This window comes from Spermophilus citellus (assembly GCF_964194105.1).
Source record: "Spermophilus citellus genome assembly, chromosome: 3".
Lineage (NCBI taxonomy): Eukaryota > Metazoa > Chordata > Mammalia > Rodentia > Sciuridae > Spermophilus > Spermophilus citellus.
The window spans coordinates 45,633,196-45,650,576 of record NC_138184.1 but is presented as its reverse complement, the minus strand read 5'-3'; the positions used below and the strand labels follow the sequence as shown (position 1 = coordinate 45,650,576).

Here is a 17,381-nt window from a genome sequence, read left to right as displayed (position 1 = left end):
TCTCTTAACTGCCCTCCCTCCCTGGTTCACTCACAGGTGGTCTCGATTTGGCTATTGAGGGACCCTCGAAAGCAGAAATCAGCTGCATTGACAACAAAGATGGGACATGCACCGTGACCTACCTGCCTACACTGCCAGGCGACTATAGCATTCTGGTCAAGTACAATGACAAGCACATCCCTGGCAGCCCCTTCACAGCCAAGATCACAGGTGGGTTCCCTGGTTTGCTAGGGTTGTCCTCATGGGACGATATACCTGCCTCAGACAGCCATTCTCTCTGCATGAGACCAGGGGTGGCAAGCTGTATCTGTCTGAATTTAGGTTTCATAGAGACTCTTTAGAGGAGCATCCATGGTGTAAGTCCACCTTCAGGCAGGCTAAATTCTTCTCTTCACTGATAACTTAGGGAAAAACAAAAGCTACCATTTCGAGGATGATTATTTTACACCAGTATAACTTCATCATGCAAAGAACAAGCCCTCAGAGAGAGGCATGCAGATAATACTGCATGAGTACAGTAGCTCAGAGAAGTCCAGCATCACTACCAGGCAGGTTTTCTGTTCTCCATTTTATAGATGAGAAAACCATGGCTTGGTAAGGTAGTAGCTTAATTGAGTTCTTGTGTGGGTATTCTAAGATTCAGGATAAGTTATCCTATTCCAAAGCCCATGTTCCTAACCTCTGTTCCACCTGCTGGGTTTGGTTCTAATTTTCAGTGGGTTATAAGGAAAAAACACAAGTTGAGGTTCATGTCCCCGTGGTGTTTCGACCTGTCTGAAGCAGCCAGTAGCCCTCTGTGGACCATGATCAGTGCGTCCCTGAGAAATGCCAAGCCATGGCAACAGGTGGGAAGTGCCTTCCATTTCCATTCAAAAAGTGGCCTATGAGGATCCACATCCCCAGCTCCTGCCAGCTCCTAGTCTTCCCTTGAACCAGGCATGAGTACCAGTCATTCTTTGTTGGTCCTGTGTGCTCATGGTCAGAGCCACATTTTGTCACTTAACTGGGTATTTAATTCTTACCTGTTAATCTGTCAGTGGCATTTGGAGTGAGGGCTTCCATGCAGCCACATGTAACAGGATCCTTGTTGGGGCTGTTTCCCAGATGACAGCAGGCGTTGCTCCCAGGTGAAGTTGGGCTCAGCTGCTGACTTCCTACTTGACATCAGTGAGACTGACCTCAGCACACTGACAGCCAGCATTAAGGCACCATCTGGTCGTGATGAGCCCTGTCTCCTGAAGAGGCTGCCCAATAACCACATCGGTGAGTGCCTTCCAGGTGGTGAGCTTGGACTCATGGCTGGGGATGGGCTCCTGAGGTGCTTTCTTGGTGGCACATTGGAGTGTGACATGGTAAACTTGTTGGGTCACATGCATGAAGAAAGTCTTCGTTCTGATATTGACACCCTTGAATATTCTGGATTGTTGTAAATTTAGGAAGGAAATTGTCAATTACAATTTTGAGAATATGACATTCCCACTTCTCCACTTTCTTTCCTCCATCTCCTTCTTTCCTCTTACATACCTCAATGTATGTTTTGGTCCAGGCATCTCCTTCATTCCCCGGGAGGTGGGTGAACACCTGGTCAGTATCAAGAAGAATGGCAACCATGTGGCCAACAGCCCCGTGTCCATTATGGTGGTCCAATCGGAGATTGGTGATGCACGCCGAGCCAAAGTCTACGGCCGAGGCCTGTCAGAGGGCCGGACTTTTGAGATGTCTGACTTCATTGTGGATACAAGAGATGCAGGTCTGTGGCATGTTTCCAGGGGAAATACCCAGAACTTATAGGAAATGGCTTCTTTTTCTCAATCTGCTTCATCTTCATCCTACCAACTCCCTTTTCTCTCTGAATAGTCTTCAAACTCAGAGAGGTCCTTGAGGGTCCTTTTACCTACATAATCATTTAAACCTCATGACCATGGGGAGAGAACATATTTGTTTTATAAATAAAGAAACTAAGGCTCACGGGCTTATAGTTATATTTGCTCCTGAGATTTGAATCTAGATCCACAACAACTCACAGACCTGTGTTTTGTTGCCTATACTGCCCTCAGTTTGTTCTTCTCATGGTGGGTCTCCTGGCTTTATCCTAAGTGAAGAATGCTGGGCCAGGTGGCCAAGGTAGTATTCTCCTGACTGGTTTCATGGACATAGTAGGTGTTCATGAGGAAGGAGTCCTCTGGATAAAGCCTTGTTCAGCAGTTTAGTCACTGTGTGGCTTCTCAGAGGCTTTTAAACTGTTCTCCTGTCCCAGGCTCTCCAAATAGGGCTGCTTTTACTTTCTGCTATCTAGAAATAGTTAGGGGTTAGATGTCCCTTCTATAGTCAGTGGGCTCCCACTTGTCAGAGAGCTGCTGTCAGAATGGCCGGAGGCTGCTGTGTTGCAGGTTATGGCGGCATATCCTTGGCAGTGGAAGGCCCCAGCAAGGTGGACATCCAGACAGAGGACCTGGAAGATGGCACCTGCAAGGTCTCCTACTTCCCCACCGTGCCTGGGGTTTACATTGTCTCCACCAAATTTGCTGATGAGCATGTTCCTGGTACGTGTGACCTCTGCCCTCCTTTTCTGGTGCTTGGGATTTCTGTAAATGCTGTGCCTTGGCCTCTGGGCGCTCATGAGCACCTTGTTGGTTTTTCAGGAAGTCCATTTACTGTGAAGATCAGTGGTGAGGGAAGAGTCAAAGAGAGTATCACCCGGACCAGCCGGGCCCCCTCAGTGGCCACTGTTGGGAGCATCTGCGACTTGAACCTAAAAATCCCAGGTGGGTGCATGGGATCAGGGCATAGTAGTAGGCACCATAGAAAACCAATTCCAGGCCTAGCTCAGAACGTGCTACCTAAGTCAGCTCTGGTGACCGTTTTATTTCATTTCATTTTGTTTTCAATATTTATTTTCACAGATGCCTAATTAAGAAAAATAAATTTATTTACCTGCTATCTTTCTCTTCTTCCAAATGAAAATGGCTTTATTATGTTACATGGGCAGAACATGGATATGCTTTTAGGTTTACTATTTGCCAAAAAGAAAAATGTCAGTGAGAGCACTGGTCACACTTCTAGATACAGATGCCAGTGTCTGGAAGGATTTAAGTGACATTGGCCCTGCAGTGGCCTTCTAACATTTCTACTCATCTCTTTCATGCCTAAAATTAGGAAGAGGGCTGTACCGCAAAACTGGGTGGGCTACATCCAGCCCTTTGGCGATGAATTTTTCCTCGTGGGGCCAATGAGCAGTAAACAGGCCACACAGTCTGGAATGTGGTTCTAGTTCTTTCTATAGGGATCCTCCCAAACAAAATTCATGGTGTCAGTAAGAGTTCTGAGCTCCTCCACCCATAAGCTGGCATGCACCGATTCTGCAGAGAAGGAAAATCAAAACTTGTTTGTGATCTCCTTGAAAGAGGACTGGTTTTCCTGTTCCTAGTATATTGTGTATCTATTTACTCTGCCTTCTCGGCTGTAGTTGGTAGGGTCTTGTGTAGGCACAACAATGTTGGGTCACATGGGAATGTGTGAAGAAGCCTCATTACTATAAGGTCAAAACAAGATCACTTTAAGCTGGGCATAGTGGTGCACACCTGTAATCCCAGTGACTCCAGAGGCAGAGGCAGGAGGATCGCAAGTTTGAGGCCAGCCTGAGCAACTTAGAAAAACCCTGTCTCAAAATAAAAAAATAAAAAGGGCTGTGGACGTAGCTCAGTGATAAAGTGCCCCTAGGTTCAATCTCTAGTACCAGGAAAAAATTAAAAAACAAGATCACATTAGAAGAGTTGTATAGATTGTTTTGTGATTATAAAAAGTGCATATTTCCCACATTGGAGGGAGAATGCATGGCCAGAAGGGGGATTGCTGGGTGGTACATTTCATATGCAGCCATGACTTGGCTGATGGCCCTCCAGAAATGTATTGGTGCCCATTTCTACATATTTTCCACCATCACTGCCTTTCATTCTCACTTTGGCCAACCTGATGGAAAAACACAGTATCTGGTTTTCATTTTCATTTCTTGAATTATTAGTGATGAGGACTGTGTTTGCATTTGCTTTATGTTTCTGATTTTGCAAATTATCCATTCTGTTCTTTTTTCTTATTTATTTCTTGGAATTATCTTTGTATTAGTGTGGACGCTTGTTCTTTGTCTTAAATCTCTTGATGACTTTGTTATTCTTTTTGGTTACTTGGTAGCAGACGACTCTGGGAGGACACACAGTTCCCCTCATTACCCACATGGTCCCCTCTCCTCTGTTGGGGTAGCTCATCAGCTTCCAGATATCCTCAGGACCCAGGCTTTGGGCAGGGGGAAGGGGATCTCTTGGTCAGTTTGGATTGCTATAACATTGTAAATGAAGGACTACCAGCAGACATTTACTTCTCATGGTTGGTCAAGACTGGAAGTCTGAGATCAGGAACCAGCATGATTGGGTTCTGGGGAGGGTGCTCTTCTAGGTTGCAGATGGCTGCCTTCTTGTATCCTCCCATGGTGGACAGCAGAGAGAAGCAGACTCTTCTAGCTCTTTTAAGGGGACTAATTCCATCCTGCAGGTTCTCCTTTCATGAACTCATCAAATCCTGCTTTTTCCTGTAGGGTCCCACCTCGTAAAACTACCACACTGCGGGGTAATATTCAACATGAATTTTGGAGGAACATAAACATTCAGTACATAACCTGGGATGACCTCTCCTCAACCTCCCTTCCTTCTCTGTCCTCAGGATTCAGAGTCACAAACTCCTCAACCCAGATCCTGTAGGGCCGGAGGGCGCAGTTTCATATGGGCTGTAGGTGATGGTAGTGCTCAGTGTCCTGTGTGTCCCCTGCCTGCCTGTCTCCTTCACATTGGCACAGGCACAGTTGTTAGCATGATGCGTGCAGCTCACAACGTACATGTGGTCTATACCCTGGTGCTGGTGACCGAGGCATCTTGTGGCCTCTGTCTGATCTTCAGTCTGAAGCTTTTGCTTCTGAAAGCTTTTGCTCGCGCATGGTTTTCCCTTTGCCATTGAGACTGACACGTGTTCACCTTTGTCTCTGCATCTGGTGTTATTGCCTAGAAGAAATGCAAAGCTTCTTGACAGTAAAGGATGAAGACCCTTGTGTTTTCTACCCTTACCTGCCTGGTGGAGAAGAACCGTCCAAGCATGACAGATGGCCATGTCACCTTTGTTCTGGATGTACCTGAGCTACTCTGGTTTTTTATCTATATGTTGCAGCTCAGTTCCTGGTTTGAAGCTGTCACATCAGATTAACTCACTTCCAGCCAGGAAGGCTGTAAATATACTTGATGGGGCAAGAAGTGTCAATACCCTAGAATGCAATCTGCACTGGGTGCCTGAAGGGCCCCACCCACTCCATGCTGGCCACAGGAGGACAGGCCTCCAGCCCGAAGGGGAGGGGGCCTAGCACCCTATGTCCACCAGGCTGCACCTGCCTTGCCTTCTGCTGCTACCCTGCATGTTCCACCTGCCTCTGGCCCCTGCTCTAATCCTCCTTTTTTTCCCAACCTCTTGCCTCCTTTCAGAAATCAACAGCAGTGATATGTCGGCCCATGTCACCAGCCCCTCTGGCCGTGTGACTGAGGCAGAAATTGTGCCCATGGGGAAGAACTCACACTGTGTCCGGTTTGTGCCCCAGGAGATGGGCGTTCACACGGTCAGTGTCAAGTACCGTGGACAGCATGTAACCGGCAGCCCCTTCCAGTTCACTGTGGGGCCACTTGGTGAAGGGGGTGCCCACAAAGTTCGGGCAGGAGGCCCTGGCCTGGAGAGAGGAGAAGCAGGAGTCCCAGGTGAGCATTCCAGCAGCTTGGAGGAGACTGAGAGTTGTTGGGGATGATAACCTGCACCCCTGGCTCTAAAGGGAAGACTTTTCATGGATGGCATTCAGTGACATTCCTTATTCAAGGCTTCTGTGGCTAAGTAAGTTTGAGAATTGCCCAAAGCTAAACAGGCTTCCAGGACTTCTCAGAGTCTATAACTTATTAGTGTGGATCTGAAGCTCTAAGAGGGTCTGATGTGCTATGGAACACACTAGAATGCTGCAAAACCAATCATCAGGGTCCTTTATTCCCATCCTTTTCTGGCTTCATTTGGGTGTATTCAAAAGATGCCAGTTATCTGTGAACTTAATAATCATGGGCAGTGCTTAGGAGACCACAGGGATGGCCCTTGCTTGGATCCTGCCTAAGGTTAGAGAAAGAGGAAAGGGCTGGTGAGGGACTAAACCAAGCACTACAGATTTGAACAGGTAGAGGGGCTGGGGCTGTCCTTGGCTCAGTCACTAACCCAGTGTTTTTTCACTCTCAGCTGAGTTTAGCATCTGGACCCGGGAAGCAGGTGCTGGAGGCCTTTCCATCGCTGTTGAAGGTCCCAGTAAGGCCGAGATTACATTCGATGACCATAAAAACGGATCATGTGGTGTGTCTTATATTGCCCAAGAGCCTGGTATGTACTCAAGGGTTGACTGAACACATTTTGCTATTCAGAGATGGTTAAGTTGCAAGGAACAGAAACCCATCTAACTCAAGTATCCAAGGCATTTGTGGGAGGAGGCACAATAGAGAGCTTTCTAGAAAGCCAGTTGCAGAAAATAACTGGGTCTCAACGGGGTGAGGACTCTTGTTATCATTATCTTTCACAATTCTTTCTCCATTGGCATATTTGCTCTTTGCTTTCTTTCAAATGCTTCTGTCAACTCATGGCCCATGACTGGGACATTTGCCCCAGGAGAGTGGCCTAGGTGTCTAAGTTTCCTAGAGCAAGGTTCTTCATTTTTTGTGTCACAGGGACCCTTTTGGCATCTGGTAGAGTATATGGGGTCTGTTCTTAGGATGATATTTTGAAACAAAATATATTAGATTATAAAGGAAATAAATTATATTAAAATGTAGTTATCAAAATTAAAACATAGGTATTGATAGTTATCAGATATGCACCATAACAATATATGTTTCTCTCTCTTAATACATTAAATCATAAGATTTAGTGATGGTATACTAATGACCTTAATTTCAAAATAGTGATCAGTGCAAATGATATACAAAATATTTATAAAACTTAAAATGGTATAAAAAATACTGTTTTTGTTGGTGATAAGTCACAGGTACTAATCCTGTGCTGTGATTTCTTATTGACATTTCTAAAGACTAAATTTCATTAAAGATGTGATTTTCCTCCCCCATTCGAGTCTGTGGATCTCCTGAATTCTCTGCATAGACCCTTTGGGGACCCTGTGGGCCTAACCCTGCCAAATTAAGAAAATTATACTCTTTCATTCAGCTATGGCCATGGAGCAAGGCTGTGTCTCTCTCTGAAGACATTTTAGTCCTAGCTAAGAAGCCAGAGGCCACTCTGGAGGTAACTTTTTAGAATCTGTGAAATGATGGAGCTTTCCTATCCCTACAGGTAACTACGAGGTGTCTATCAAGTTCAATGATGAGCACATCCCTGAAAGCCCCTACCTGGTGCCCATCATCGCGCCCTCTGACGACGCCCGCCGCCTCACTGTTATGAGCCTTCAGGTGAGACGCAAGGAAGCATCCGTCTCCTTGGCCACAGGCCAGCCAGTGAGACCCCTGGACTCCTGAGGCCTCTTCAATCCCCCCTTGGGGATTTCACTTTGACCTCAAGTCTTGCCCCTTGTGGGCAAGCATTCCCATGACAGGGTCAGCTCCCCACGTACTTAGAGCAGAAAACAGTTGGGTCAATCAACAGCACACCTCAACGTTTAGGGACAAGTTTACTTTTAAATATTTATTTAAGAGAAACAAAGGAAGCCTGTTAATAATTGGTTAAGGGATAAGGAGAGACTTAAACAAAACAGACAGAAAACCAGCAGCCCAGTGATATTTAACCTGCTCTTGTTTGGCTGCTTTTTCCCTCAAAGTCAATTGCGATTTATTTTATAGGATGATTTTATAGAATAGTTGTAGCAGCCAGGATCCAGCTAGCATGAGGTGGCAGAGTAAGGTCTCTCTCACCTCAAAAACTGGGCTGTTGACTGCAGTTGCCTGAATCTCCACCCGGATCTAGAGGCAAATGGTTGCTTTGTCCACCCTACTGGGATACCAGGAGATGCAGCAACCCCCAACCCCATCTCAAACAGGTCACTTCAGTGTTGCATTGGCACCTTTAGCCAAACTAAGAGCCACTTGGGATGCATCTGCATCTGTTGCTCAGGACACTGAAAAATAATTTGTGTGAAATCAGAAGTAGCATTTAAGTTGTAGAATAACACCAGACTCTCTAAAGAGGATTTCTGGTTAAGGGGCTTTCTGTATAACCTTTGGCTGCCCTGAGTTCTCAAAAATATTGGCTTGATTAATATCCACTTTAGTATCTCAGATTGGTGATATCATTGCATCTAGTTCCATAGGCTTCATTTACATTTGAGATTCTAGTCTTATTCTGGGGGAATTGGAATACTCCTAGATATTCCAAATGTTAGTCTTTCAGGTAGGGACTGAGATAGAACCCAAACCAGCATCATAGTTCATAGATTGAAGAGGCCTCATGTGGAGAATACCAAGGGTACTAACTGGTCACTGTGGTGTAGATGTATTTCTTGTGTTTCATTTAAAGGCTTCTTAACAGAAGCTTCTTTTGTGGCTGGCTTAAACCTATGGAGGGAGATAAACCCAGCATTTGTTGAGGGCATAGAGCTGCCTTCATGCATCTCAAAGATTCCTTTTGGATCTTCTGAGGTGTTTATCTCCCTCTTGAGGATTTAGCGGCAAGCAGATTCAGGTAAAGTAAATGATTGTGTCCAAAATGAGCTGGTTTGGAGAAAGCCTCTTCCGAAAACCTTTGCTATAGAGTCCTCACATCACAGTTTGGTCATAAATATTTCAGTAAGCATGCAGGAGGCCTTCTATCAAGCTTTTGCAACCAGCTGCTACAGCAAGAGGGACCTGTGTGTCTACATTGTCCCCTGTTCTTTCTGGGTTATTTGATACTGAGGGTTGTGTAAATTATTTATCAGAGCCTTAGTGGAGGCCTACACAGCCACATCTGGTGCTGGTTAGGCAAGAGAGGCATGTATTGTTTTGTCTTGCTTTCAAGACTTTGTAGAAAATTAGAGTCGGCTGGCATTTCGTGGAGGAGGGAGTGGAATAGGGGTGATCTGGTGATCAAAGAATCCTTAATTTTGTGTTACGTCCTTCCTCCCCAGGCTGTAAGCTCTAGGCAGCACAGTAGAGTAGAACATTCTGCAGCAATGGAAATGTTCCCCATTTTCACTGTGCTGCATGGTAGTCCCTAGCCATCTGTGGCTAGCTATTGAGCACATGAAATGTAACTAGAATAACTGATAAGTGGAATTTGGAATTTTATTTAATTTTAAGTGTTTTGAATGTAAAGATATTCATTTTATAGTCTATATACACATAGGCAACATGTATTTTTAATTTATATTTATATATTTACATACATACATATATCCACATGTGGCTAGTGACTATCTAACTGGACAGCACAGCTTTAGGGACTTGCTACTAACATATGGTCCTTAGACCAGCACCCTTGGCATTTAGAAATGCCAGCACCTGGAAATTTAGAAATGTCAAATCCAGTCCCCACTGAGAATCTGATCAGATCTCCTGATGATTTGCTTGCATGGGAAGTGTGATCCCTGCTTTCATTAGTGTCTGAGGTGTGGCTGTCTAATCAAGTTTAAAACAAAAAAGTGCTGACTTATAAAATTTTGCTGCTTGGGATTGGCCAGTCTTAATGTGTATTAAATGTTGCTATTTGGTTTAATTCCTAAGTACCTAGTTCTCTGTCCTTCCAGGGGAGGCTATTGGGTCCCAAATAGTACATGTGGAGTAAAACTGACCCAGAGAAAAGCAAAAACTACATTTCTCCCCATTGTTTTTTGTTTGTTTTGTTCTTTTGTTTTCGTTTGTTTATTTTGTTTTGGTGGGATGGGTATAGGCATTTTGAAGTCTTTTTGTGTATGGGCCAGGCCTTGTGCTGAGTGTTGTACCTGTGTAACTTCATTTAATCCTCTCAACAGCTCTCTGAGATAGATGAATTTATTACGTCCATAAATAATGTATTATTTATGTAAGTAATTCATCATTACTTACTGAGACTCAAAGAAGGATCAGCAGCTTAGTCATATTGCTAGGAAATGGTAGTAAACCTAGGTCCAGCTGATTCTTCAACTCACTGTACAGTCCTGCCTACATTAAATGTTCTGTCCATTCCTACCCTTGAGAGGAAAAAAGAACAGTGGTATAAAACTTTAAGTTAGGGAGTACATGGTTTGGTCAGCTTCTAGGCTTCTCTTAAAGGGGAGTTCTTATACTTGCCTGGCCCACACGAGGCCCTGGGTTCGATCCCAAGTACAGAAAAAGAAAAAAAAGAAAGAAAACAAAAAAGGAGTCCTTGGTTTATTTCAGCTGGGGAGATACTACATTTTCTGGCCTGTACAAGTCTTGTTTGAGATGATTAGACAGTAGTCTGATTGACCAAGCTGTCCCAACCCTCCAACCCCAGGAGCTGTCTCTTCCAGCCTAAACCAGCCTAAATGGTTTGAGTACAAAACTGTGCAGATGTGTGTCTTGGTTTTCTTGAACTCTGTACTAGAAATGTACATGATATGCTCACACTCTTTTGTTGTCAGATGTTATTTGGAAACATATTCTGGGCCTATTTGCACGAGAACTGTCATCTGGAGTCCTGGGTCAGGTTGGTGTGTGCCACTGAGCAGGAGCTCCAAGGGCCATAACCTGTTTAATATATTAAATTCTCAGGAATCGGGATTAAAAGTTAACCAGCCAGCATCCTTTGCTATAAGGTTGAATGGTGCAAAAGGCAAGATTGATGCAAAGGTGCATAGCCCCTCAGGAGCCGTGGAGGAATGCCATGTGTCTGAGCTGGAGCCAGGTAAGCAGGAGGCCCGCAGAACATTGCTGTGTGTATGCGTCCCAAGTCTCGTCACTGCCAGCGACATTGTTTCTAAATTGTGATTTAGACATGGAACACAGAGACTCTTGACTTTGGCATAAAATTCTTTTTTTCTTCTTCCTCCTTCCTCCTCCATTCCTCTTTGTTCTTCCTTTTCCTTCTCCTTCTTCACAAATTCTACTTTCCTTTCTTTTAATTTTTTCAGATTCTTTTCACTTGACATTCTTTGTGATTTTTCTCTCATTTTAACAAAATCTTACAGATTTTTGTTACATTGTTGACCTTATGACATAAGTAAGTATACTTTGATTTCATTTTGCTGTGAGGAAAAAGTAGATCAACGTTCTTCTGTAAAGTGAAAAAAGAGAATCTAGGTTCTTGAGCTTATTACCCTAAGATTTTCTTGGGTGGTGCCCTGGTATATGGAATTCTCTGACAACGATCAACTTTAAGGAAATCAACTTTAAGAAGTGAACATTTATTGAGTGTCAAGACATGGCAGGAAGATGAGGCTGGGGAATACATGCCCCCTGCCCTCAGAGAACTGCTCAGAGCTAGTGAGCAAGGCCAGAAACCTGCCTCACCTGGTAATGACCCCCGATGGTTCCTTTGTCACAGGAGAACTGATCAGCAGCTGATGAAAACGTTAGAGCAGGAGAGAGAAGCAGGATCAAAGTGTCTGTTAGCAGTGATTTGATTTGGTCATTCAGCTGTGTTCTCCAAGCCCCAAAGATCTTGACTCTTTCTTCTGCTTTGTGGGTCATTGTGAGGCTGGCTTTGGTAGCAAGATGGCTGCAGCAGTACCAGACTTCCAGTCTTCACACTGCACCAACCAAGAGACATTTTCCTCTCAGAATTCATTTTCAGAAGTCTGAGAGATGCCTTTTCTTGAAGTCTCCAGCAAAGCTCCCCTTCCATCTCACTGAACAGGGACACATGCCCATGACTAAGTCATGTCCTGTAGCTAAAGAAATGGCCTTATACTAATTGACTTAGACTTGAAGAAAGAAGGATTTTCTTTATTCATTCAGGGCCCACATCTGGACATGAGAATGGGTACCCAGCTGGGAACTGCTAGGGGAAGTACAGAGCTGAGAGGATTAGGGTGGGCAGCTCTAGGATATTGATCTCTGGAGAGTACTTGAGTAAAAAAGAAGAAGGTTTGGGTGGAACTTTGAGGGAACAGATTCTATAGGAGATGAAGGTACAAGGAGCCAGGGAAGAATTGAGAGACTAACCAGAGAGGAGGAGGTGAAGGAGGGCAGATGCTCTGCATCCCAGGCTGGAAAGGGTCACCTCGGGCATAGGAGATGGATAATCTAGGTGCCCACTTCAGTTAACAGATTCTCTTGCCGCATGCTGTGACCCACACTCTCAAGAACAAAACCTGGCTTTTGCCTGTGGTTGTTAGCTTTGGGCTTAATTAAGGAGCATTAATGCCAGTTGGAACCATTTATTCCCCTTCAAGAGGCCAAGTATCGAGACATTATGAGAAGTGAGCTTTTCATAAAGGAAGTGTCCTGAGGCAGAGGCCAGAGTGTGAAACCAAATTTGAGACTTGGATGCATTTCCCAAAGGGCTGACCAGGGACACACAAATAGACCCGTCTGGTTTTGAAATCCACCGTGTTATGTGCCAGGCTCCCAGCAGAACCGTGTGTCTTTTTAAATGATTTTAAGGGTGGCCTGCAGTTCTGTGTCCTCACCTAACTCCAGCGTGTTCATCTGTCTGGTTTCACTCTGTGACTTTGCTTATTCTCCTAGATAAGTATGCTGTTCGCTTCATCCCCCACGAAAATGGCATCCATACAATTGATGTCAAATTCAACGGGAGCCATGTGGTTGGAAGCCCCTTCAAAGTGCGCGTTGGGGAGCCAGGACAAGCCGGGAATCCTGCCCTGGTGTCTGCCTATGGTGCAGGGCTTGAGGGGGGCACCACAGGTAAAATATCATTGCACTTCTTATCTTTAACAAAGCCAGCTCCAGAGGCAAAGCCAGGTGGAAATCTCCAAGGCCTGCAGAAGCCACCTGTATACTCCCCCTGGGAAAGTGGAGTAGCATGTACTTTGGAGGCTCCTGCTGTCCACCATTGTTTTGGGAAATAGGGCTTGACCTGTGATAAATCCAGAGTGAGATCTCTGTGGCAGTATTATCATGTCATTACTGTTCACTGTGGCCCAGATGTCTTCCTTCACCAAGTTCCTGGACCCCAGGGACAGGACACTGATAGTTGGGGAACATACCTGGTGTCATTAGTGATGAGTTTTTTTGCTTGCACAGGAGTCACTGGTATCATCCCTCCCCGTCAGTTCTTCTGGTCCCTGGACTCCCAGAAATACACCAAAATAGTATAAAATCTGTCATGGCCCATTTCCTCCTCCTTTATTCTCTACTCCTGAAATGGCTCAAGAATTCTGAAACTTTTTGGACTTATTACAATATATTTTTAATGTTTGCTCCATTAAAATGGGACATATCTGATTCTGGAAACATAGGAACTGAAGAAGGATTTAAGGTGAAATTTACTTCCTTCCTCAGCTCCTTGCCTCTCTCTGGCCCCTGGTCCAGGAGCAAATACCCCTAGCAGCTCAGAGAGATCTTCATACCATCTGCCTGTCTCTCATTTGACTTCATTCTTGCTGGCTAGGTTGGTTAGCTACTTCTTTAAATGGTCAGATGGATGGTTTTGCTTCTTTTATTTTGTGGAAGTGATCTTATTGCACAGATTGGTGAGCAGCTTGCTTTCTTCCCTTGACATCTTAAATATTTTTCTGTATCCAAACATACAGCTCCACCCCCCTCTAAATGCCTATAGTTGGTATTCATACTGTGAACTAACAACTATTTGCATGGTCAGCTAGAGATGGACATTGGCTGATATTCACTGTGTCACTGTTTCAGAAGATGCTGGGGCAGGGAATTTGTCCTCTTGGGTGTCTCTGCAGGGGAAATCTGTAGTGGGGGACTCATTTGCATTTGATGTTACTTGGGGCCCTCTTGGGAAAGCAGCCCATGCTGGTTTCTCAAATCCCTTGTTTGTGTGCATCTCTCCTCTTAGTTCCCCTGCCCCCATCACGCTGCCCTGCTGTGAGTGGGATGGCAAAGAAATGTCTTCCTCATGGGAAAGAGGATGAGTGGCCATGGTTCTTGGCATCCAGTCCTGGATCAAAAGCGTCTTAAGTTCCCAAGGGTCCCTACTCAGATTCATGAGTGACTGATGGGCTGGAATGCTCTTGGGGACTCCATCCAAAGCAATAGCCTTAACAGCCCCCCCCCCTCCCGGGATGGCATTAATGCTGCTGGACTCCTCAGACCATCCAGATTGGCCCCCACTGAACTCTGAGCCAGCAGTTTGCCCTTTGTGAAGGGCCTTAGGTGAAATCCATTTGACAGTTGAGGAAAGGGAATCAGAGAGGTCCATCACCCCCAGACTCACTCAGGTAGGAGGAGGCAGAACCAGGACTCAGTCAAGGTCCATGATCTGAGAGCCTGGTGATAGCCTAACCCCCAGGCTGTCCCTCCTCCCTAAGTGCCCACTTACCTGGAGGGCACACACGCACCTTCACCTCACTTTGTGTAGTGTCCTAAACTAGCACTCCTGTCTTCCCAGCAGCCCTAGAATAATTTCCAACAGTACAGGCATTTGACCCTTGGCAGGCTACCCACTGAGCACTGAGGTGGGGTCCTTCTGCTTCTTGAGTGCACAGCAGCCTGTGTTCCCTGTGCCAGCCAGCAACCATCTGATCCTCCTGTTGGCTCATACCTATAGTACCCAGCCTCTCCCACTTCCTCTTGGCGGATTGCATGCCTTCTCCAGAGCTCGGGTTTCAGACTGAGCTTTGCAAGCACTGGACATTGCAGGGAGAAGGAGCCTGTCTTGGAGGGAAGCTTCTAGCCAGGAGAGGAGAGTACAGAGCATGCTTGTTTCAAACCCTGTGTAAATATTGCTCTTGTCAAGGGGAAGGTGTCTTGTTTTTTCTAGCCCTCCCATTCCCAAGCCTTTCCCCAAATATCCATGTGGAGGTTACACAGCTGCAGTGTGAACAGATGAAGAGGTATCTGCTCTGCTGCTGAAGGGTCCAGCATGCTGACCTTCAGCACAAAGCAAACCTCCCTGTGTTTATCTTGGGTGGATTTGTTGTATCTCTTGGCTCAAACTTTCAATGGTCCATTCTGCAGATTTAGGAACAGGGCATGAGGAGAATTTAGGGCAGGGCTCTGCTGAGGCTTGGAGGTCAGGAGTTAGACTAGGGAGGTTTCCACTCTTTGGAGCAACTGAGTGTGTTTCCTGATAAATGCTCCAGAACCCCAGGATACACCCTATGCCTTCTTCCCCTCTACCCTCTCTCACCTTAAAGACTAAGTTGCACTGCATTAAACATGCACTGAACTCACAGGAACTCAGCCAGGCTGGGGGAGGGGAAGACCATCATGTTGAGGTGTTTGTTGGTATCAGATCCTGGTTGTAGCTGGAGGTGGTGGTGAGAGACTTCTGTATGCAGGCTCTCTCTCTCCTGTCTTCTCTCAGACAGGTGTCTTAGTTCCAAGTCAGACAGACCTTGTAACTCTGGACAAGTTCTTTGCCTTTCTGTATCTCCAATTCATTTTCTGTGAAGTGGAAATAAGGAAGCCTTAGTTAATAAGCTTATTCTGAGTATTAAAGTAGCTAATAAATAGCCAGGTAGCTCTTGTCCTGTACTTCCTAATTTCCTTTTCCCACCTTATCGTCTTTGCCTTTTTGGGCTCTCAGAGTCAGAATGAACTGATTTTTTTTCCCCCCTCAGGAATGAAATAACTTGTTAAAAAGAGTGGGGTGGGGGGAGTGGAGCTGGACTAGGGATAGAGCTTAGTTGGTAGAATGCGTGCCTCATGTGCACGTGGCCCTAGGTTCAATCCTCAGCATCACAAAAAAAGAAAAAAGAATGGTGCTGGGCTGGGCAGCTTAGTGGTAGAGCACTTGCCTAGCACGTGTGAGGCACTGGGTTTGATCCATAGTACCATGTAAAAATAAATAAATAAAGGTATTGTGACAATCCAGAACTAAAAATTAAAAAAAAAAAAAAGAAAGAAAGAAAGAGTGGAGCTGCCAGGTGTGGTGACACATGCCTGTAATCCCAGTGACTTGAGATGCTGAAGCAGGTGGATCGCAAGTTCAACAACTTAGTGAGACCTTTGTCTCAAAGTAAAAAATGAAAAGGGCTGGGGATAAGGCTCAGTGGTTAAGCACCCCTGGATTCAATCTCTGCTACCTAAGGGGGCAGGGGTGGGGTGGGTGGGGGGAGTTGGAGCTTCTGTGCACTATAGCCAGGCCTTTTAAACTTCACTTTACAAATATCTTTCCTTATCGCCACTTTACAGCTACTTCCTGGACACACCACCCCCTTGTTATAGACTCTCTACTTCCCCCACAGTCCCCAGCCTGGCAGCTGCTGCTTAAGGGGCTTCTCAGCTACATAGATTAGGAACCATGACAAAGTTGAGATAGTGGGAGGGACTTGGGACAGGAGCCTCTGGAGCTTCCAGAAACAGCTGGGCTGTGTTTGAAGGTTGCACAATGGTAGTTCCTTTTCTTTTATTGATAACCAGAACAATAATTCCTTCTCTGATCTGAGGGCTATAATTAAACCAAAACATTTCCCAACTGGGGTGGCGTCCAGGGCTCTGGCAAAAACAGCCTCCTGTGGGGGTGCTGTGCTAGGGATGCCCCATAGAGGGCACTGTAGGGGGCACGCAGCTGATATTCTGACACCCAAGCAGCCCCACTGACCCCTGGAGTAGAGAGGGGGGAGTGGGATTTTTGTGGAGCTGTGGGCTTAGGTAGGAGTGCCTTCATGGCCATCAGTTGGTACTCTCTTTTGGGCTTTTGTCACAAGCAGGATGCCCTGGGACAACCAAGAGGTTAGGTATCCTGAGGTTGCAGCTTGGGCACCTCCACTGTCTTTCCAGTGGCCAAGAAGGGCCTGGGCACCAGAGCCTTGCAGACTTGGTTCAGATGCTGCCTGCTACTTTCTGATGATACATCATGACTGGCAAGTGGTCAAACCTCCCTTAGTCTTAGTGCCATTCTGTGAAACAGAAACCACTGTGAAAGGGTCCCATGCACATGCATGTAAAATAATGCCTGGCACAGGGACTGCAGCTTTTGTGGGGTCTGTGGTTCTCAGCAGGAGCTCCTCTTTTATTCCTGTTTTTGTTGCTGGAATTCATGGCCAAGGGGGTGGGCTGGCAGATCACAGTGATTACTCCAGTTTTTGGGATGGGGTGGGCAAGGAGCCTGAAGAGGAAGAGAGGGGACACTGGGCCTCCTTGGCATCTCTAAATCTACCCAAAGGAGAAAAGAAAGGTCAAAGGGGCCCACGCCTCTCCTTCCCGCCTCTAGGCAGAGCTGGGCCAGTGGCTGAAGCAGCACTTTAGGCTTGCAGTGATGACTCAGGCTCCTCGCCCTCAGCCATGGCTCATGCCTGGAGGAGAGAACAG

At 45.9% G+C, this 17,381-nt stretch overlaps 1 protein-coding gene across 6 annotated transcripts in view; it reads left to right on the top strand.

The window, feature by feature from the left end:
- The window catches only part of FLNB (filamin B), a 149,737-nt gene that overhangs the window by 128,197 nt on the left and 4,159 nt on the right, over positions 1–17,381 (top strand). For all 6 annotated transcript variants that reach the window (XM_081286658.1, XM_081286656.1, XM_081286655.1 and 3 more), the window contains 10 exons: positions 37–210; positions 1,105–1,263; positions 1,547–1,750; positions 2,391–2,543; positions 2,643–2,765; positions 5,520–5,786; positions 6,304–6,441; positions 7,402–7,517; positions 10,752–10,884; positions 12,669–12,845. In XM_081286658.1, the coding sequence (XP_081142784.1) occupies positions 37–210; positions 1,105–1,263; positions 1,547–1,750; positions 2,391–2,543; positions 2,643–2,765; positions 5,520–5,786; positions 6,304–6,441; positions 7,402–7,517; positions 10,752–10,884; positions 12,669–12,845 (1,644 nt within the window). The remainder of the gene's footprint in view (positions 1–36; positions 211–1,104; positions 1,264–1,546; positions 1,751–2,390; positions 2,544–2,642; positions 2,766–5,519; positions 5,787–6,303; positions 6,442–7,401; positions 7,518–10,751; positions 10,885–12,668; positions 12,846–17,381) is intronic.